The following is a 22,479-nucleotide window of genomic DNA, read 5'->3' on the forward strand; positions in this document are numbered from 1 at the left end:
GACTATTTTTTTCTCTGGTTGTGATCTTATGTCTTAATCAGACGTCAAAAGTCATTGTAAAGGTGGATAAATAAATAAATAACTCCCAAAATCTGATTAGAAACAATGGATCTCCTGAAAAACAACGAAATAACCGAACTTCAGGAAAATATTATATTGTCTATGATTGCGACTATTTTTTTCTCTGGTTGTGATCTTATGTCTTAATCAGACGTCAAAAGTCATTGTAAAGGTGGATAAATAAATAAATAACTCCCAAAATCTGATTAGAAACAATGGAGGCAGTCCCGAGACTGCCTATGATCACATTTGATCTAAAGGCCAGCCACGAAAATGCATCTTTTGGTCTTAAATTGAAGCAGGTATTGTATTGAAATTATTGATTGATCGCGATTATCCAATTACAATTGTTTGTCTGGTCATAATCTGCTATAATTTTCCTACAGTACATAGCGGAGTTTTACCGAGAAGATCCCGAATCTTATAATAATGAAATACACCAGCTCGAAGGATTACGATCAGCGGCCGTCCGGCCTGCCTTGGACCTAACAGGTTGTGCAGCCCTGAAAAGATATTTCTGTCAGCTGAAATCGCTTCAAAGTCGCTTTCCAATGAACAAAGGCCAACCTGCTGCAGTAACATTTGCATGGTGAGGACATAATTTTTATTAATCAATTTAGTGTAAAGCACCCTTTTTTGTATTGTGAGACAAGCGTACATTTCAAAGCATTAAAATTTGTGTTGCTGGAGATAAAATATTGTCGGAATATATTAATTCTTTCAAAAATTTACAAAAATATTGTCTGGCTGTGTTATTAATTGTCTGTCATTAAAGAGTTGATAATAAATGAGTCATTATTTACACAATGAAACATTTCAGTTGTTATTTATGTTTTAAATATGAGTCATTGCGCATTTTACAATATGCTAATTTAGAAAGAGCCCCGGTTTGTTAGCTTTATTATGTTTATCACTTCAGACAACAGTTGTCATCCTGCTCAATGAAAAAATAAATAGTTGTAATAATTTTCCAGGAAAGATCTCTTCGCCAACATTGTATGCACATTGGCAGATATTCGTTTTGAAATAGTATGCGTCCTTTATAACATCGGGGCCCTCCATTGCAAGCTCGGTGCTGCGGAATCTCGCGCCACTCCGGAGAGCATGAAAGCCGCCTGTACGCACTTCCAAAGTGCCGTCTGGGCCTTCCAGCACTTGAGGGAACATTACCCGCAGCCCTCCGGGATAGATCTGAGCCCTGAAGTTATGAAACTATTTCAAGATGTTTGTCTCGCTCAAGCACAGGAATGTATCTTGGAGAAGAGTATGCAAGATAATAGGAAACCATCAATTGTTGGTTAGTACATATATTAATACTTCATTAATACATTCAATTGTTATTCTCTCACGCTCTCTGCAATATTGTCTAGGTGCTCAAATGAATTTGTTGATGATCTTAGAGATTTAACCATTTTAGTCAGAGCACTGAACTATCTGCGCACCTAGGTTACGTAATACACCTATAGCCTCACAGCACCTATCTGTCGGTGTAAACTTTGATGTATCATTAAAGTCAATGACAAACTTTATATTTAAAATTGCCAAACATGTTAGTACATATCTATCTTTTGAATATATATTTTTTTTATCACCATTTTTTAACAGGTGCCATAGGGATGCAAGTCTTAAACTACTACAAAGGTGCCCTATCCGCATTGGAGTCCTCACAAAGTGCTGATAACTTTCAAGAAAATGTAGGATCCAAGATGTGCAATACCTGGATCAAATACCTGACTTTCAAAGTCTCCTACATCAGCTGCGTGGTATACCTCTTCCAAGGAATGCAATCAGAAGAGCAGCAGAAGATGGGAGAGAGAGTAGCATTCTACCAGGCGGCTTGTGAAAAACTGGTTGAAGCCAAAAAACTGTCCAAGGGTCTGCCTCAAATGGAATGCATCAACGAAGCCCTCACTTTCACCAATGATGTTGTGGAGGGTAAACGCAAAGCAGCTAAAAATGAAAATGAATTCATTTATCACGAGGAAGTGCCAGATAAAGATTTGCTCTCAGAACCTAAACCAGCTTCCTTAGCAAAGGGCATCCCGGTTAACTTGAATGACCCAGAGGTGAGTTTTATCTATTCAAATTTGTGTCAAATTAATATCAATGTATAGTAAAATATTGTTTTTCTTTTTAAGGTATCCGGTCCAGATATATTTGGTCGGCTAGTTCCGATGGGCGCTCACGAGGCTTCCTCCATGTATTCAGAAGAGAAGGCGAAGCTCCTTAGAAAAATAATTGGAGCTGTGGACATAAAAGATTCCCAGCTCAATGACTTTATGTCTTCATTGCAGTTGGACCAACTGGATGCATTTAATCAGCCCGAGAGGTCAGTTGATAGCTGAGAATAATATTAACAGAGAGCAAGTACCGGTCAATGCACCTGTACTAATTAATCTCTATATATTTGTAAACAACACATTAATCAATGTTTTTTTAAGAGTCACTTATAATGTTTATTTTTATTTATCAGGCTCCCGCAGGATTTAGTGGACAGGTGCGCTTCACTGAGTGTCAAAACAGATGCAATCCAAAACCTGATTGACACAATGAACAATCTCGCAGATATTCACACCGAAGTTGAAGCCATGTTGCATGATACAAGGAAAATCATTCAGGTATTCTTTTAACCCTTTTACTCTTAACTAACCATCGATCAGTGGATACTTTACAGAGCGTTGAGCGGTATCCCTTTCAAAATTTTAACCAGCGATTCCTGAGCTTAGTGGGGCTAAAAATGTAGATTGCATTATTGTCTGAACATTGGGTAGGTATTAATTGGGATCAGGGCAGGGGATTGAGTTGCCGTCGACGATATTTGAAACAATTTTTTTGTTTGTATTTGAAAAAAATAAAGATTACTAAAAATGTTACCGGAGATCAAAATATCATGAATATTTTTTACTCCAAATAAGCCCAGGTTATTTTATAGCTTTTGTATTTTTTCAAGTAGGGGATATAAAAAGTGGCCAAGTATTGTTACTAACAGTTTTTCATTGTGTTACCAATTGTCCAGGAGGAAGAGTCGAACGAGAAGGAGTACCAGCAGATAATGGGTTCGGCCCGGCCGCCCTCCATCGTCAGCACGGAGCTGTCCCGGGAGGCCAACAAGTACCTGGACGCCCATAACAAGGCCAATGAGAGCAACCAGACCCTGCACAAGGCCATGACCCTTCACCTCGCCAACCTGAAGATACTAATTCTGCCGCTCGAGGAGATTGATGTTCATGTGCCTTCGTTGAAGTCCATTAAAGGTATGCTATTTTGTATGTCATCAATCAAGATATTCCTTCTCGCACGTCTTGTGTGAAAACGAAAAATACTAGAACGAAAGACTTTAACCAGCGAATCCTGAGAATTTTTTTTTACACTAACCCCACTCAGGAAACCCCGAGAAAAATAATTTCCCCTGAGGACCTATGTCATCTTTGGTGATGAAGAGAGGTGTTCAGGGAAGGTAAAAGGTATGAGGGATGGGTAGGAATCTAGGGATCAGTGTGTCCAGGAGTGAAATATAAATATATTCCTCCCGCTTCGGCGTAAGGCTATGGGTCGAGAGACCAGTTGGAGAGGTTAAAGGGTCTCCCCAATTCAGCCTCTCCCAGGCCACGCAGGTGGTGGGCAGATGCATCTTAGACACACCTCACTCGATGAACCCAAGTACCCCTGCTGTACCCAAACCTCCCTCCCAAATTGAGCATATCTGGAGTAAAAGTGTAGTTTTTTGTTTCAATAGGGAATTCTCGTGCATTTTGTAAATAATTTATTTCAATAATGATAATTATTTTATTATGTGCCTCTTTTTTTTCTTTTTTTTTTAAATGCATTTTCAATTTTTTGTAGTTGTTTTAAAAATTGCGTGCTATTTCGGCTCTGAAAACGGTCATGCGCCATTTTGACCACTACGTCACAAGTGCTACGTCACACCTTTGCCGCCGCCGCCGCCATCGGTTTGCAGGATCTACTCAGGCCGGTCAACAGTGACGTCATCGTTCGCCCTTGAACGCTTGATCAATCACCGGGCGTTTTTAGCTGCATTGAAATATTTCGTTCGCGCCTGTTTTTAAAGTCATTATAACTTTAATAAATGATTTTTGAAAATTATAAAAACTATGTATTCTTGTGTCTGAAGTGTTTCTACATGTGAATAATTAATAATAAGTGATTTTTTGGTGTGAAGAGAATTCCCTATTACAAAGAAAAACAATATTTTTCTACCACATGTCGCCACTGATCACATTGCTACTCATCGCAATGGATCACATGATACATGCTCTGTCTCGTCTGTATGTTGACGCTGGAACAAGAAGGGATGCTTATCACATGATGCGCTCAGTTGTACCCAGCGGCAACGTGTGATGGAAGAGTATGTTTTTTTGTTTTTAATTGAAAAAAAATGTCATTGATCTGCAAAATGACGTGTACATTTTTAACTCCAAATATGCTCAGGAATCGCTGGTTAAAGTTTTTCGGGTATGTGCTAATACACCCTTTATTTTACATTTAAAAATTAAGTTTAAGTTATTGGATAAACAATACATGATTAAGCAAGCAAGGTGAAGAGATGTGACCTGTCGAAGAGGAGAGTCACTAAATGCCATTATACTGTAAGTACCTATATAATTGTTGTTTAAGCCTGCGACTATCAGTGGCAACAAAATATCTTTATCTTATTCATTATTTAATTGTTTTGTGAAATTTATCAGAATCTACTGAGGAGACTTTTGATGAAATGAAAAAAATATATTTTATCTGCTGCCTTAGGTTTTGTTTTTGCATGTTCATCTAATTATGTCAGCAATTTGCTCAAATCTTAACCATAAAGACGAAATTCTATTTGTGCGTTCCACTAAAAACTCCAGAAGTGTGAACTGTGACAAAACGAAATGTTAAAATCTTTGACCGTATGAAATTCTTATCTAACTGTTATTAAATGACAATTTTTTCCCATCGTAAGCTGTGGAGCTTTAAAATATTCATTCAAAATTAATATAGATAAAAAAAGTCGAAATGCTGTGTAATCATCTAATATATACCTTTTTAAATAGTTGAATAAGAAAATAGTTTTAGTAAAAAATACTTTCAGTCTGTCTGAAGGAATCCATGCATTATCATTTTATTATTATAAAATTTGACAGCTGTTTCGGCCTTTCGACCCTTATAAATCTGTTAAAAATACAGACTGATACCACAAATGCAAGTTCTGTGAATTTCATCACAGTAAAACTTTGTTCTAATCCACAAATGCATTATTATTTCGATTCAACAGACAGTGTTGATAACGCCTCGATAGCCGAAATGCGCTCTCTGGTGGCCAAAGTGAATGAGATGCAGACCCAGCGGAACATGCTGGTGGCCATGCTCCGGGAGTCGGTCAACTCCGATGACATCACCTCGCAGCTGGTGACTAGAACTGGAGAGTCCTTGGATGAAATCTTCAAACAGGAGATAGAAAAACACAACAAACAAGTATGATACTCTAATAAATTAGACTGCAATATGATTTTATGCAGGTCAAATCTAACAAGGGGTGGGAAAACAGGATGGGGGCGGTTTTTCCAAATCTCATGTAGACAGTGATCTTCCTCTGGTTTCCAAAATCAAGTGTGCATTTCATCAATCTCGGAATAAAACTAAATTTGTACAAAAAACAAATACAGTAACGGCTTTTGACTTTTGGGTGTATTGGAGTGCTAATATTACAAAAAATGGCGTTAATGACGTAGCCGAAATCATCTCTTGTGTTGAGAGTAACCACAATTTATAACATAAGCAATGTACAACAAAAATAAAAATAACACAATATTACATTTAAAGTAAAAGGCAATCAGCACCTGGCCATATAAATACATACTCATAATTTGGTTTTAATAAAATCGTTGATGCTTGATATGTCTTGTTCTCTGATCCAAGATTTTGTATCTGATTAATATTTCAAATAATTTGTGTTCTGTATAATTACCAGTGGAAGTGCTATAGCTTTGTTGCAAAGCATCTAAAATTTCTTTGGCCAAAAGTTGTTTTAGCAAAAGGCATAAGTAAAAGATTATGCCCCTTGGTTCTAGTGTAACAAGCAGTTTGGACATTGTCCAAAATATTTCTGTGTTTGAATATGTATGCTAGTATGTTTTAAAAGTTAATGAAAAGCCTAATGTCCAGAAAAATAATTATATTAAAGGAAGACCGCTGATAACTCCTTTGTAAACTCTCCCTTTTTCTTATAAGTGACACATATAACAGAAAGAGAGCGTTCATTGGTATTGTCAGCTGCAGTACCATAATTCATTTATACCAATCCATTTTTAATAAAACATCTGAGTTTATACAATTTGTCAAAAAATTATGTATTTGAGTATGTCAACGCATTCTTGTTTTCTGATATTTGTTGCCTGTTATCATTAGGTGGGACTGATTGAACAAAATATGGTTGCCCAAGAAAATATTCTGAAAGCATTGACAGACGCCTACGCCAAATATGCAACGACGAGGAAATTAATATCTGACGTATTGCGCAAACGCGACTCTACACTAACAGGTAAATAATTCATGTACATAGTGATTGTATTCAAGATCGTAAGCAAGAACTTCAATGGCATTTCCTTCCACCTCCCTATTTCTTTCTGCCCCTATTTCATTATGCTGCCCTAATTCCTACACCATTAATAATAATTATGATAATTGGACAATTTTTATAGCGCCGCTTTTGTGAGTTATCACCTCAGGGGCGCTCACCAGTGGATCAATCTATTTCTCGTAGACTCAATCATTTTGACCCGATGACCAACCTCCAATGATCGAACAGGTCACTTTTTTAAAAAGATTCGATCATTTGATCAGAATTTTGTCAGCTCATTCAGTGACCGTGATGGGCATGTTTAACTTTGACCATAGATGTATAAATTTTGGTATTAAAAGTAACAAACAGTTTGATAATGGCCTCAAAAGCCGAAACAGCTGTCACATTAAAAACTGGAAAAATAACAGAAAAACTTGCAGAACTTAATAATTATTATAACATTATTAAATTTTGGATATTTGGCTCGAATCTCATTCTTGCGACAGAGATATGGGGATTGTAAATACCTGATATCTGAAATAGACTGTCATTGCGGTCCCAGCCTGGAACCGCAGTGACAGTTCATTCAGATTAACCATCTCTGTTTTTGTGTTGTGACTCGATACACCCGGCCTACACAATGCATCAATCTATCTATAGAATTTTTTCTGTGTTTAATAGTATCTGATCAAAGATCGGGTACTTTTGACCCGATCACTTTGCCAGTGGGTCATGTAAAATAATCAATTGACTCAGAACTAGATCAATCATACAAGGATTATGTAATTGTAGGGACCTGTTACCAATTATATATCTCTTCTTGCAGCTCTGATTGCATCTTACGATACATACGAAGATTTGTTGAACAAATCGCTAAAGGGCTTGGAGTTTTACCGTAAACTATTGTCTAACGTCTCGAGATTGCTGACTCGAGTGAAAAGCACTTGTAAAGTTCAAGAAGAGGAAAGATCACAGTTGCTGGCAAACAATTTGTCAAAGCAAGGTAAATAATTTATACATTTATCATTACCAATAATTTAATGACTTGCAGATATTTATTAATATTTTTGTATTTCAGCTGTTGCTGCTGCCAAATCTTCCTCGGCAGAAGTGAATACTTCTATTTCTGCCCTTCCAAAAGATTCTGCATCCAGTGGACCGAAACTTAAAGATTTCCTGCCTTACATGAAAAATAGATCCTCTGCAGCTTATCAGCCAGGTATTTTTAGCTACATATCTGTATATTAAAAAAAAATAATGCCTCCAAGCACTGCTATGCGTTGAATTTTTTTTTCTTTAAAAACTATTTTCCATGTAGACTTTCAATGTGTGCAGCACTTATTCATTGAAAATTACTTATTAAGTTGCTGCACTTAAATTCGAGTGCTGAAAAACTGATTTACTATAACTCATCCCTCCCATAGACTCACAAATAATGAATAAATTTTTTATTATTGTTCTGTAATAAGTCCCTTTAAATAAATACATTTATGCCATTCACAAAACATGCTTAGTAAAGTTATTATTTATGACAATAATATACAAACAAATATTACCATTTAATAATAATAATATTTGGATGATTTTTATAGTACCATTTTTGTTCAAAATCACCTCAAGGGTGCTGATTTTACAAATATATATCTACATATATTTTTTTAAATTTTATATACATCCCAATTTTACAATATTTAGTAGAGCTGCCATATTCTCAAGGCTATTATTCTTTGAGCAGACTGTAACATTGCTCTGATTTATTTGACAGCTGTCGATACCAATCCTCCGGATTCTGCCTATGCTGGCCAAATGTACCCACCTTATGTCAGACCAGCTCCCGTGGGATCAGAAGGTATATATTAAAATAAAATTAACATCTAGTATTGCAAAATATTGTATTTTGAAAATAATTTTTGCATGATGCAATCTTTCAGGAACAAGTGACAGTCAATCCACCAACTATCCCGATACCTCGAGGAGTACGCGTCAGGCCTATCAGTCAGATGCTGATGGATATAAAGGATACCAGTATATACAACAAGCCACTGGACAGTACACGGCACACTCATATCCAGAACAAACTCCATTCTCGTATGGAAATTACGACAATTCCTACTCAAAACCAGAGACAGGAATGCATTATTATCAACAGTTCAATGCCTCTACTGTGGCTGATAATGTCAATAACACAATGAAAAGCGCTAATGCATCTGATATGAAACAAAACATCGCTCAGAGCAATACGGTGCAGTATCAGCAACCATCACTGCCGCCTTATTCTCAGTACAATCCCACTGCAACTACTTATCCCGCTGTTACAGGAAGTGGGGCTTATGATACTTACAGTTATGCATGCGTTGACAAGAACACAACTAATGTCAATAACCAAGCATATACAGCACAGAGTGTACCCACGAGTAACCAGTATATGAATCAGAATTACCCGGGATACAATCCGTTGGATACTAATACAGTCCCAGCTTCCTATGGCAGTGACCTCTCTGGCCAAATGCAAAACATGAATATTTCTTATCCTCAACAGCACGTCAATCCTGATGGCTCGTACTCCCTAATGCCTAATCAACAGCAGTTAAATGCACCTTCAAACCAGCCACAGATTTCTTCAGTGCAAAATGTACCTTATTCAGGAGCCGTTTACGCCGATCACAATAATCCTACTATTTCACAGTATGGTGGCAATAATTCATTGCCAAATTCAGGAAATACTTATTACAGTAGTAACAATCCATCACCCGCTGTTTCTTCCAATATGGCATATTCCAGCCCAGCCACACAATCTTACACAAATACTTTTGATGGTGGTGTTCCAACAAATACAGGAAATCAATTTCAAAGTATTAATCAAGAGCCTGGAATGCAAAGTTATCATCAATCCCAATTCACAAACAATAGCTACTCAAGTCCTCAGCCTTTAAACCAAGCTCAGAACGCCCCACTTTCTCAAAATTATCAATCATCAGTGCCTAATGAAAATCTAGGCTCATCGCAGCCATTTACTTATCCAAATTCTGAAAATGCAGGGTATCCTTCAGCTGCAACATTGCAGTCTTCTAACAATGCACAGTTTACTTCAATGACGACACCTGATTTGAAGCAAGAGACCTCTGATGCACCTATCCAATCTCATATTCAACAACACTACCCATCTCCTGCGATCCAGGCACAAGAAGTTCGGCCATCCCTGATATATAATTCACAATATAGTACTTCAAACTATTACAACAATGAAGTTCCTCAATTGGAAGCAAAAAATACTGAAGTTAACTCGGCTAGCATTGCTCAAAATTATACACCCCAACAATATACTGATGGTAATCAAGTTCTAACACCCGGTAACCAGCCACAAGCTGGTGACACCTATCCGGGCTATACATACAACCCTAGCACCGGCACCTATTACTACAACTATGAATATCCTAAGGTAGAGAATAATCCTTCAGTAGAAATGCAATATGCAAATTTTTCTAACGTCAGTCAAATGAACAACTTATACACAAACGCTGGCACTTACGGTACGACACAGACTCAATCTGTTCCATTCGATCAATCAGCCGCTGATGCAAGTGTGGCCACATCTCAACCCGCCCAAAACTCTCAGTATTACTCTCTGCCATACGGGCACCAGAGTGTAGGGTACTCGACTCCCAGCACACCAAGTGATCCGCAAAATAATCAACCCGAAGTCGTTGCTCCCATCAACGAGAATCCCAAAAGTTATAGCAAACAGACATCTTTAACTTATGTTAATTCAAACGATAATAAAACAACGACAACCAATTCAGATCAAGGTAATAAATTTCAGTTATTATTATCATTTGGTTTTCTGCACTATTGTTTCTTTATATCTTTAATTAAATCTCTTACTGCAGAAATGTTCCGTTTAGTCACTGTTTCTTAATTTTTTTTTTAGGTAATGGAGCTATTAAATCTTCTCCATCAAAGGAAGAGCCCGCTGAAGAACTGAAAGAAGCGGAACCACCCGTAGTTGTGAAAGAACCTTCTGCTATTGATTTACTCTCTGGATTAGATTTCACTGTGGAGCAAAAACCTTTAATGCCTGAAATTAAAGTTCCCCCTATATCTGAACATGTGATTCGTAAAGCACCGTCGCTGGATGACACGGGTTACCTCTCGTACAAAGCAACCGAAGAAGTCAATACGCAGATGTATGTCAAGATAGCTGATCGACCCCCTAAAAGAGATTTGTTCTCCGATCCTAGCTTACTCAATAAATTTACACAGGAGGTGAAAAGTCTTCAGTTATTTGTCGATGGATTCACAAAGAAAACTCATTCTGGAATAACTATGCTGGATTCCAAATGGAAAAAGATGCAGGATGCTCAGGTTTGAAAACTCTTATTTTTATTTTGTTTAGTGTGCATTTAATTTGCTTATCATTATAAAATTATAAAAAAAAAAAAAAAAACTAAATATTTGCTAAAATTTTTCTGTCTCTTCATTATAGGCCAAAGAAAATTGCAACAAATCTACAAAAGTAGCTAAGGACAATTTGGGTAAAAATGCATCACCTGATGTTTTCCCTTACGATGACTCTCGAGTTGTACTGAAGGTTGATTCCGATGAAGGCTATGTAAATGCATCTCATGTTCAGGTAATTTCAATTGATCATTATATTTCTTTACATTGTTGCCTGCTCATTTCAATTTTTTATTTTATTTTATTTGGTTTTATGTCCAGCCGGGCTTTTACATGGATTTTAAGGACAGAATAGACCTAGTGAGCTATCGAAAATTATACACAAAAATTTTAAAGCGTGATAACAGTAAACTGATAAAACCAAATTTAAAACAATATTAGTAAAACATGTAACAGTAACATCAAATAATATGGAAACTAGAACAATACTAGATATAAGACAAATCACTAAAACTACATTACCAACGCTACTATAATTTGTAGGTAATATAGTTTCTAATATGTAATTGCTTGCGTTTGATAATGCCTCTCGTCAATTGACATCTGTTCAACATTTTCAGCAAATTTCTTCTTGGGCCATTCCAATGATAGTATCAGACCTGCCCATTGAGGAGAATTACATCTACTTTTGGCAAATGGTGTACCAGCAAAAAGTGTCCATTATTGTATGTTTACAAACTGAAATTGAGGTAAAATTATATCTTCCTAATATTATAGTGTTTATTTTTACATACGTTATTAAATTTCAGTAGGCCTACTGAAACTTATTAATCTTCCTCTAGTTTAAAAAAAGAATGATTTCAAGCAAAGCTATTTAACCTCTCAGACAAAGACTTTTATTTACTTTGTGTTCCTTTGCGAACTGTCAAAACGTGAAAATTTTTGTGATATTTACGAGTTTTGTTAAAAGCTTCATAACTCACGTTTTGGGAAACGTAGCCTTATTCTAAAAAATGTTTTGAAAAGATTATGAAATTCACTTTCGTATTGTATTGTTATACGTAAATATTTGCGTTTCTAAATATACATTTTCTGAAAACGTCAAAAATATGTAAAAATCGCATCGCAAAATTTCAAAGCTGTGAAAATGTACTTTTTTCTGAGTATCATAAAGAAATAACACTTTATATATTGAAGAAATATAATTAAAAACTATTAGTCACCTCAAAATATTAACCGTCCAAACTAAAATATTTTTAATAAATTATTTAGAAACGCAATAAATTATGAACGAACAGGATGACAGATCCAATCGACTTAGATAATGCACCTCTACATTCCATAGATATTCTTGAATACAGACGCGTAGCGTTATTCATTATCGATACTCTGTTTTTTAAATCATGGCAATCCGTATACTAGTGATGGAAATAAATCGATTTTTGTAAAATCTCGCGCGTTTACGTGAAAAGACGTCTGAAAAAATGTCTTGACCGCTATTATCATATTTACGTCTTTTGACGTTCTAATGTTCTGAGTGGTTAATTAAGCATTATTAAGCGACATTATTAAGCTGTGTTTTATGATATTAAAAAACAATAATATTAACAAAAGTATGGTGTGCTATAAACGGCATATTATTGTTTACAATAATATATTTTATTTATCTTTGTTTTAGTTGCAAGGAAAGTTTTATGGTCCAACGGCAAAGAATCAGAAACTCGAGCTGTCTCCTGATTTAAATGTTACTCTAATTGATATTAACAATTGTAACATCAACTGGACTGAAAGAAAATTGGTGATACAATACAAAAATATTCAGCACATGATAACGCATTATCAGATTAATGTGTTCCCAGCAAGGTAAGAGAAAATAAATCACTTTGATATGTAGATAACAATAGTGTATACATGATAAATGAATTAAAAAAAAAACCTTTTTTATCTATTGCGATATTCATTATCGTCGATGCTATAAGCTAAAACCCTCGGGGAGCCTCTGAACATTGGCCTTTGAGAAACATTTCCTCTCCTGCGCCAGTCTCCTTCACTATTTCCTTCAGGTCCTATAGTTCGACCAAAAAAAAAACCGTTCCCTGCCGCCTTCTGGAATGAAGCGCAGTTTCCTTAATAAATAAATAATCTTTTGCAATATTATTTCACATAAATATGGAGTCATCCAAATTATTAATTTAGAAACACCTTACTAACGACTTTTAGTAAAATTTAAACAAAACGATAAGTGGGTAAGATTTAAGGGGAACGAATGCAAAACTTAAATTTGCATTTGAGGCCAAAATACTCAAAAAAACTGAAAATTATTTTTTCATCCAAAGTTTTAGCAAATACATATCTAAAAACGTATGTGTGCTACTTTATTTATTTGTGTTTTAAATTATAAAATATAGGCTATTAGAATAAATTTTTCTAATTTTAGAGGCAATTTATGAGTTAATGATAATTATTAAAAATATATATTTTGCTCTGTTTGCTTTAAAAACTTAAATTTGGATTTGACGCCAAATTCTCAATTTCTTAACAAAACTGAAAATTATTTTTTCAATCCAAAGGTGTAGCAAATATCTATAACGGATATGTGCTACTTTATTTATTTATATTTTAAATTTTGAAATATAGGCCATTACATAATTATTTAGAAATTATTTGTGAATTAAATTATGATTATTTAAAGATATTATTTTGCTCTGTTTGCTCTACTGACAAGATGAAAATATAAAATAAAAATGATTTAAAAAACATTTTCATGAACCTAAATTTAAATCACAAATAATTATAAATTAAAATTTATACCCAAAAAACACCACTTTACGAAATTTTATTTTATTCATCATTCTATTAACTCTGTAAGTAATGCAACATTATTTGTTAATAATTACAATTAACCCGCAAAATAATTCCAAAGTTGTCTCTAAAATCACGTAAATTGATTTTTTTAATGGCCCACATTTTAATATTTAAAACACAAAGAAATAAAGTAGGACATATCCTTACTAGAAATTTGCTAAAAAAATGATTTTTCAATTTGCTTAAGCCGTTCTCTTTATCCCCCGCATACCCAATTTCTACCGATTTATAACAATTTTCTCGTTTACACTAAGTTTTTAAGTTCCCCAAAAAATATATGTTATTTTTGAAGATAATATCGATACATTTGTTATGCTGAAACATTAATTATATGAAATTCCCTCGATAGAAAAAAATCGCAAAGAAAATTCTGATAAACATGTTTTGTTCTGTTATTTAATATGTTATAGGCATGACAAAATTCACAGTGTATCTTTAAATGCAAATAAAGCATTTGTCGGAGATTTTTGCTCTATTTCAAACGAGTTCTGTTTTAATTGTTAACATTTTTTAATGTTAACACGCTCCCTCTAACATTCGTATTTACATATCTCCCTTTCAAACCATTTTTCAACGCTTACTACGGGGGCTTAGGGTAATTAATAACCATTTATAATTTCTGACATTTTACTCGAAAATTAATAGGGCTTAGGAAATAACAATAAAAGCAATTTTTTTTCATTATAAATAAAATGTTAATTGTGATATAAATTTATTAAATTATTTTATAATTTAAAAGTTCTTATAAAATTAATATAAATAGATTGTTTGTAAGTTACCTAACCACAGTTTGATAATGCCTTCAAAAGGCGAAACAGCTGTCACGCATAATAATAATTACACAGCAGAACCAAATCGCATTATCTTTCTCAGAACTTCCTCTCCTTCCTTTCGGGGAGGATACGGGGTAGAGGAAGTTGGGGAAGTATCAAAAATTAAATGCAGCTTTAAAAAAAAAAAGATTAATTTTACGGGGAGAGGAGCAAAGAGATTACACAATACTAACTGCGTTTCTAATTGAATTAAGGAAGGAGGTGGAGAGGGGGAGAAAAAGGGATAGAATAAAAACAAAAGACGTTAAGCATGGTTCTCTCTCTCTCTCTCTCTCTCTCTCTCTTCGAAAGAAAATCACAGAGGAAGAAGTGAACATAAAATTTATATAATAATTTTAAATAACAAAAATTCACGCTGCAAAAATGGAAAAATTAAAATGGAGGTCTACAATTGAAACTTGATAACAATAAATAAATATATAATATTGATTTATATATCTGTTACTCCTTTTCAGGATTGTAAGCGCTCCATTAGTCCTGCTGGTGGATAAGATATTGAACACGAGAGATGAAAATGTGGATGTGCCTGAGGATGAAGAAGCTGAATTGCCGAGAACCCTGGTCCACTGCAGCACCGGGGCTGGTCGTAGCGCTTTGATTGTTCTACTGACCATGGTTATGTGTCAGGTCAGGGCGGGTTATATAGAACTCCGGGGTGAGCTACCATCACTTCTATCAAACCTGATATTGTTTATGTTATATTGTTTTTTTTTTCTATTTTTTTAATGGTTACGCATTTAAATTTTTTTTTCCTTTTTTCCAGAAATGTTGGACACTGGCTTCCTTTATTTGTGCGGCACTCGAACGAATGTCCTGGAGGACACAAAGTACCTTGTTGATATCTATCGAACTGTGCTATTCTATGTACAAGGCGTTCTATGCTCAGGTAATACATGTTACAGTTTAAATCAAATAGAAGTAACACAAATTAATTAATTCATTAAATAGATCGTAAATTAATATGTGAGTATGGAATGTATCGGGAGCATCCCTATCCTTATCCTATATTCCTCTTCCCCAGACTTTATATTAGTTTTAAGAGACAATAAGAACATCTTTAAGCAACCTTAGCATAATAAACTTTTTTGGCTTGACTTCAATTAGTCTAACATATACATTTATCTTTGTATCTATGTATAAGATGTTTGTTTCTTACAAATAAATACATTATGATTTATTCCTGTAATATTGTGAACCCTCTTAGCTATGCTTTGTATTCCATTGAGAGTGCCGATCTATCAGCATACTGTGTTGAAAGACAAACACCGCTGATCTGTCGTTGTACACTTTGATGTGTCAAATCAAAGAAAATGATGATGTTGAATATAGTTTATGGCAGTAGTAATTTTTTGCATTCCAAATATACAATCCGATTTTGAAGATTAATTTTAAACATTGTTTTTTTGTTAACTGAAAATTTAGCTAAGGTCAAAAGAGTACAATTTATTACAATTTCACTTCAACATCGATATTTTTCGAAAAAGAATTTGATCCATTTTTTGTGTTAATTATTCGTATTGAAATCACTTTTGGTTACAATTTCAAATTATTTTAAAGTATTTTATTTATGTAATTTAAGACTTTAATTATGTTTTTCTCAAAACTTTTTGACTGTTTTTTCGAAGAACACAGGTGTTGTAATATAGCCTTTTATATCCGGCTTCATATGAGAGTGAGTTTGTTTTCTTGAAAAATCCTAACAGAAAATAAATCAATTTTTGGTCGATCGAATGTGCGGGAACTGCTTATGTAAGGCACCTGTGGAGGTAACCGTGTTTCAACCAGTTAGTTGCCCAGACCTTAATTAAGAGCTTTACTAGTGTAACCCATCACACTTCTGAATTTTTATGCCGTTTACAAAGGGATAGAATGAAAATGTATTTTTAATTCAGCTACATCAACCTATAAAAGCAATGCCATTCCGGGCTGTACCGTGACTTTTTCCTTTTCTTTCATGTGGTGGGGAAGTTGAGTAGATCAGTCTCAGCATCCCCAAATGCCAAGAGACTAATGAATGCATATTTCCAGGAACCGTAGCTTTCAGCGGTGAAGCCGTATCGGTGCCCAGCGGAGCCAGCGTCCCCCCGCCCTTCCTGCCCACCCACTCCCGCCAGCATTCGGCCGAGAGCCTCAGCAAGTTCAGCAAGGAGAGCTTCGAAGAGATGAAACAGGCGGCGGGGCTCAAGAGTGGAGACATGAAGGATCCCCTGTCTTACCTCGACCCCTTGTGGAGTCTTAAGAAACGCAAGGAATAGCATTTATTAATCTTCGACGAGGTATTTTCCGTGTGAACTCGGGCTTCTAATATAAAATATATTATTTTATCAAATATTATTGTATTCCAATTAAAATTATTCACATTTATAATTTTTAACTTATATGTAATCCTATTTACCAGTTACTTACGTCATAAGTCCTTGTTTTCATTTCGTTGGAAATTATTAACTAACTCTAAGAAAATTAATCTATTCAAATTACTCTCTGATTTTACTAAAACAAAGTAATCATCAATGGTTTTATTTATCTATTTATACCACAAATATGACTGTACAGGTATTTTTGTTATCAACTAATATGTATTATTCATGTTCCAAATTAGAAAATTATAACCAAATACAATGCTGGATTTTGTAACTATTTAATCACTGTCACATTATCTGTAATCTGAAACATTCACAAAGTTCAATAAAGAGTATCTTCAAAAGGGCAAATAACTTTTGAATTATGGTGGGGTAAATGAGAAAAAATGACGAGAGAAAAGAACTTTATTGGACAAGTGAAACTTGTTTAAAAAAAAAAATTAACTCTAACTCTATCAAAATCTTTCAATGTGTCCAAGCCGGAAGTCGAAATATTACTGGCAACCATATATTTTTTTATTTGTGAAGAACATCTCATTTGCCAGTGTGTAATGGTTAACGTATGTGCTTTAGTTTTCATTATGTGAGTCGTATAATTACAAAGGCGGCAATCTGACATTTTTGACAAAAATGAGTTATGAATGTGGCAACATTGAGGATTTCTAAATATCTGTTTCAGAATTTAGAACCAAAAACTCAATTAGGCATACAATTTCAATTTAGTTTTAAACACGGAAATCTGCTGTAGAGTGAGAAACAAATAGGTCAATCTGTAATACAGAGCTATCACAAATCTCCATTATGACTATGTAACACAATGGCGGAGTGCATCAGTAGATAGAAACAAATAAAAAAAGAACAAATGAGAAACAAAAGTGACAATGTGCAAAAATGTTAGTACCAAAACCGGCAATCTGACAATATTAGAATCAAAGGCAGCAATGAGTAATTGTCACTTACAAATAAACATTCATTCATACATTCTGAAAAATTGTCTTCAATTTTTTTTACATCACATTAATTTTTTAAAAATCCTTTAAATAAACCAGAAATAAATATACCATACAAAAATAAATAATCTGTGTAATTTTATCCAAGTATTCTGAGTTTTTTTGGTGTGCTGAAAAAATGACATAACATCACGTTGCGTCTTTCAAATTATACGACTTATATCTTTTCTTTGGTCTTTAGAAACATTGCATTTTGTAATGGTCTAATAATTTTTTTTTACATTATATGGAATCTCAACATTCTGTTCGATGGCAGCTTGTGATTTTTGAGTGTCATAAAATGCTAATTTTGAAAAATTCAACATTATTGATGTTGTTTGGTCCAAAACAATTTTTTTTTTCGATTTTTTTTTTTGTATTAAGATTTTCAGGAAATTTCAATTTGGCAGTGCGTCACATCGATTTCCTGAAAAATTTCATTCATAACATTTTCAGACATAAGTTCCTAAATTGATTTTTTTTAAATAAACATATATTAAAAAAATAAATTATTAGTAATTATTAAATTATTATTAGACCATTAACAACCGAAAAAGTCTTTTACCAGTTAAAATCGGTTCTAAATGTTGAATGCCATGGATATTGAATAGATCTTTTTGGTGGAACTGGTTAGGAAAATTTATTTTCACGATTTTAATCAGCAGTTCCTGAGCATATTTGGAGTGAAAATTGTAGCTTTCATTTTTCTGTCTGAAGATATATTTTTTCACTCTAAAAAAAATAATATATATATATTTTTCCATTAAGCAAAAAATATTTTTTTTCATCACACCCTGCAACTGGGTACATACATCCCTCTCATTCCAGTAGCACTGTACATATGAGTGAGAGTGTATCACATGATCCGTTGCGATGCGATTCAGTGTGATAATTTAATTTTTTTATTTGAAAAAAACATCATTGGACATCAAAATGACATCTACATTTTTTACTCTAAATATGGTCAGCGATCACTGGTTTAAATCCTTCAGGTACGTGCTGATACACCCTGTATAAATTTAAGATATTATCTTGGAATGTGATTTGACTGATATGGATATTTAAGGTTTAAAGTATTGCTAAATGTGTCATAAAAATATGATGATTATTATCTTAAAATTGAATGTTTAGATAAGTTAATAACAATCCACTTCCTATGACAAATTTAGTTGATTGTTAACAGTAAACATGATTCATCTTCTTAATATATTTAATTAACATATAACACATTTGTTTATAAATTCATCTTGTTTTATTTTATTTAGTATTTTATTTCCATATAACATGTATTTATTTTCGATCACTGCTTTAGATTTTGCATATTTTATTTGTGGATTGGAATTGCTGTCTTTAATTGTTTCAAATTATATTCAACGTAACGTTTCATTATACAAAGTTTATATTCATTAATCCTTAAAATTATTATAAATATTATAGGTACCTACCGATAATTTATACAATTTTATTATATTCATAATTTTATTACCTATATTATAATAAATAAATTTAAAAAATAATATTTGTGTTTGATTCTTATCTATAAATGGCATCCCAGCCAATGAAATTAATTTCATAATCAGTATTACATTGTAATAAGCAGCATTAGGTGCAGTTGCAGCTGAGCAGTTTTTGGGGGTGCATTTTGCACAAGCGAGGACTTTTCATTGTGTGGGTGTGGAAGGGTTCATACCACAGGGCATATTGTTGAAGAGTGTCTATTCTACCAAATCCCATGTGAAATGGCTATTAAAACTGTAGCTGCCACCAACTCTCCGGCTATATGGGGAAGAAGCACTATATTGAGCAATGGAATTTTGAGCAAAAAGAGAAAGGTACAATATTAAATTAGTATGGGATTATTTACCTAGTAAATCCCATAAAATTACCTTTGTAACTGAAAATAAGAATTTTAGTTTCTTCAAGGTCCAGTTTGCATCTATAAAATAAAATTGTTTTCATTCTACCCTACAATTGTTGTGGTTTTCTGCAATGATTTTCTTTCTTAAAAAAACAAAAAATAGTCAAGGCGTCATCTGATTTAAAAAAGATTATTTTTTACAAAATAAAACTACAAATTGTAGACCTCATAAACGCGCGCGATTTCAAACCTTTATTGCCAGTGCCTGTGCCTACAGACACGGATATAGTTCACAGATCCGCCGCTAGTCGCTCTTGTTCGAAACCGGCGCGGTACGGTTTGTTTTGTGTTTATTTGAAAGTGCGTCTGCGCCGGACGTCTGTTGCGGCACGGGATGTGTTTGGCTGTCAAAATCGGAAAAAGCTACGTTCGGACAACGTGTAAATAAACATATATTATTATTTTCGTTATAATTCCCGCGAACCCTTAACCGGCTGTCAAGTTAATTAAATAATCCGTGAAGCAATACATGATGTAATTGAATATAAAAGTGATTTTAAAACTACCCTGAAATAAATGTGCGCTCAATGCAGTGAAAACAATACATTTTAAACGTTTTACAATATAACAACTCTCTCTGAACTGTGTTTTACATTCATAATATTCTTCGGTTTAATTTAAAATAGTGCTATTAATTTTTAATAATAATAATTGTGACTTTCCGTAATTTTGAGTGATGTAGAGGTACCCCAGTTAAAATTCCCGCAATTTGTAAATTGGGGAAGTCGGTTGGTTGGGACGATGGATATGCATGATGGATGTTCATGTTTAGTGTGAAGTGTAGTGAGTTGATAACATGAAGTCTACGAAGAGGATGGCAGGCGGGGAGGGCGGAGGCGCCGAGGTGTCTCTGGACAGCCAGGGCTGCCTCACCCTGCAGCAGGTGCTGGATGCCTTCAACGCGCCCATCAGCGAGGAGCACGCCTGGGCGCTGTTCCACCAGGGGGCCGTGGCGCTGCACAGGGGCTTCAACAAGGCGCGGGTCCAGGGCGCCGCCCGCGCCCCCGCCAGGGCGCCCCGCCTCCCGGCACACTTCTACCTTTACCGGGACGGCACTGTGCACAGCCGAACGCTTTTCCCTGGACCTGGACTGGAACCGGGACTCATCCGCGACAAAGGTGAGCATGTCCTATCATTCTCATGAAATCCTCAGAACGATATGTTAGGAAACAACCCCTAGAAAATCAATCCCTAAAGTATCTTAAAAAATAGACAGAAAGATATACAATCTTCATTTTAGTAATTTAATAAATACAAAAATATATTATCCTGAAAAGGAAATCACAGAATTATACGTAATTGTTTTGATGAAGTCATTACTAACCCACCCCATTCGAATTTTCAGTAGGAAAGTTTTTATTATTACATTGACAGGTCCATTATCAGAGTTCCTTTGTGTCATTGTGATCTCTGTCCTTCGTATGTCATTATTTACGATTATACTATTTATTTACTTGCCATCATTTCGTTGTAAACATTCTTTATTCTCAGTGAACTACTGAAATTTATCAGCTGGTGACAGCCGTTAAATCAATAATTCTGTTTCAAATCTATTCTGTTCCCTTCCGATCAAATATTTATATTTATTTATCGTACGAATGTAAATAAAAAATAGTTTTTTATTTGTATAATAATACAAAGGTGTCATAGTAGCCCAGTCAATGAAGGTTTTGTGTCGGAACTAATTCCCCGGAAGCTGAATTTTTCACAGATGTTAGAAGACCTTTAGACATGTATTTTTACAAAAGTCCCCGACTTTCCCCTTTGTGCTTCCTTCCCCACCCCCTCTTGAATATATTTTTCAAAGCCTTTCGGAATACGCTAATATCTCACTGATGGTTTTATAAAATCAGATTATTTATTTTTTGTTTAGTTTTTAATTAAATATTCTAAAATATTGTATTCTTTCATTTTTGCGAGAAAAGCTATACAATCGCTACAATTTATTAGTAAAGGAAAAATATCAGTTTTTAAAATAGTATTTCAGAATATATTTGCACATAACTTTTTTCTGAGCCTGTTAACGAAAAAAAATAAATCAACAAAACTTGTACACAATACTTTTAGCTATAAAATAATGTATATAATGATGGGTTTTAATTTATAATAAGGCACGTAGGCTGTTAATAAGGAGCACGGCGCGCGGCGGCTCGAACGCGCAGCGGTTCGCGGCGCAGCGAGAAATTACAAAAACCTAAGGAAAATAATGATTAATTCATGTGTTTGCTTTTTTTATAACAAATTCATTTAACGTTGAAGAGTTATATTGTTATTTACCAGTTTTAGTTCGGAGGGGAGGGGGGTAATATAAATATTTTCCCCTGCCCAATGAAGCGCTTTCATTATCCACCAACCGCCGTGCCACGGTCTGGCTAAACAGTCATATTATGTTGTATGATTGTTTGTTACTTATTATTTAAATAAAGGTATGTGGGAAAATTATGAGAATCAGTTTACGCGTCCTCAACAGTAACCCACATGCTCCATGGACATGAATATTCTC

The 22,479-nt window shown here is 34.4% G+C and overlaps 2 protein-coding genes across 2 annotated transcripts in view; both read left to right on the forward strand.

Annotated features, from left to right (window-relative positions):
* The first annotated feature begins 190 nt into the window (after nt 1-190).
* mop (tyrosine-protein phosphatase non-receptor type protein myopic) lies at nt 191-19,495 on the forward strand. The gene is made up of 20 exons (XM_089651636.1): nt 191-362; nt 447-649; nt 1,035-1,357; nt 1,666-2,126; nt 2,199-2,389; nt 2,534-2,678; nt 3,077-3,314; nt 5,330-5,529; nt 6,463-6,595; nt 7,443-7,619; nt 7,695-7,835; nt 8,382-8,465; nt 8,548-10,422; nt 10,545-10,978; nt 11,100-11,246; nt 11,632-11,760; nt 12,690-12,874; nt 15,165-15,364; nt 15,473-15,595; nt 16,738-19,495. Exons 1-20 carry the CDS (start codon nt 276-278, stop codon nt 16,962-16,964), a joined length of 5,703 nt encoding a protein of 1,900 aa, XP_089507762.1. The 5' UTR covers nt 191-275; the 3' UTR covers nt 16,965-19,495.
* Nucleotides 19,496-20,298: 803 nt separating this feature from the next.
* Nucleotides 20,299-22,479, forward strand: part of LOC149424507 (protein spire-like) — a 161,971-nt gene continuing 159,790 nt past the window's right edge. The window contains exon 1 of the mRNA XM_089631070.1: nt 20,299-21,094. Within this exon, the coding sequence (XP_089487196.1) occupies nt 20,773-21,094 (322 nt within the window). The 5' untranslated portion in view covers nt 20,299-20,772. The remainder of the gene's footprint in view (nt 21,095-22,479) is intronic.

The sequence above is a fragment of the Hesperophylax consimilis genome, chromosome 4 (assembly GCF_061612785.1).
Source record: "Hesperophylax consimilis isolate HC1 chromosome 4, BYU_Hcon_1.0, whole genome shotgun sequence".
Taxonomy (NCBI): domain Eukaryota; kingdom Metazoa; phylum Arthropoda; class Insecta; order Trichoptera; family Limnephilidae; genus Hesperophylax; species Hesperophylax consimilis.

Bases quoted from the DNA above. Each gene is read 5' to 3' on its own strand.
- mop (XM_089651636.1), top strand. From the start codon at position 276: ATGGAGGCAGTCCCGAGACTGCCTATGATCACATTTGATCTAAAGGCC. The intron at 1,358-1,665 runs GTTAGTACATAT...ATTTTTTAACAG, and splicing joins TAGGAAACCATCAATTGTTG to GTGCCATAGGGATGCAAGTC. The intron at 15,365-15,472 runs GTGAGCTACCAT...CCTTTTTTCCAG, and splicing joins GGGTTATATAGAACTCCGGG to AAATGTTGGACACTGGCTTC.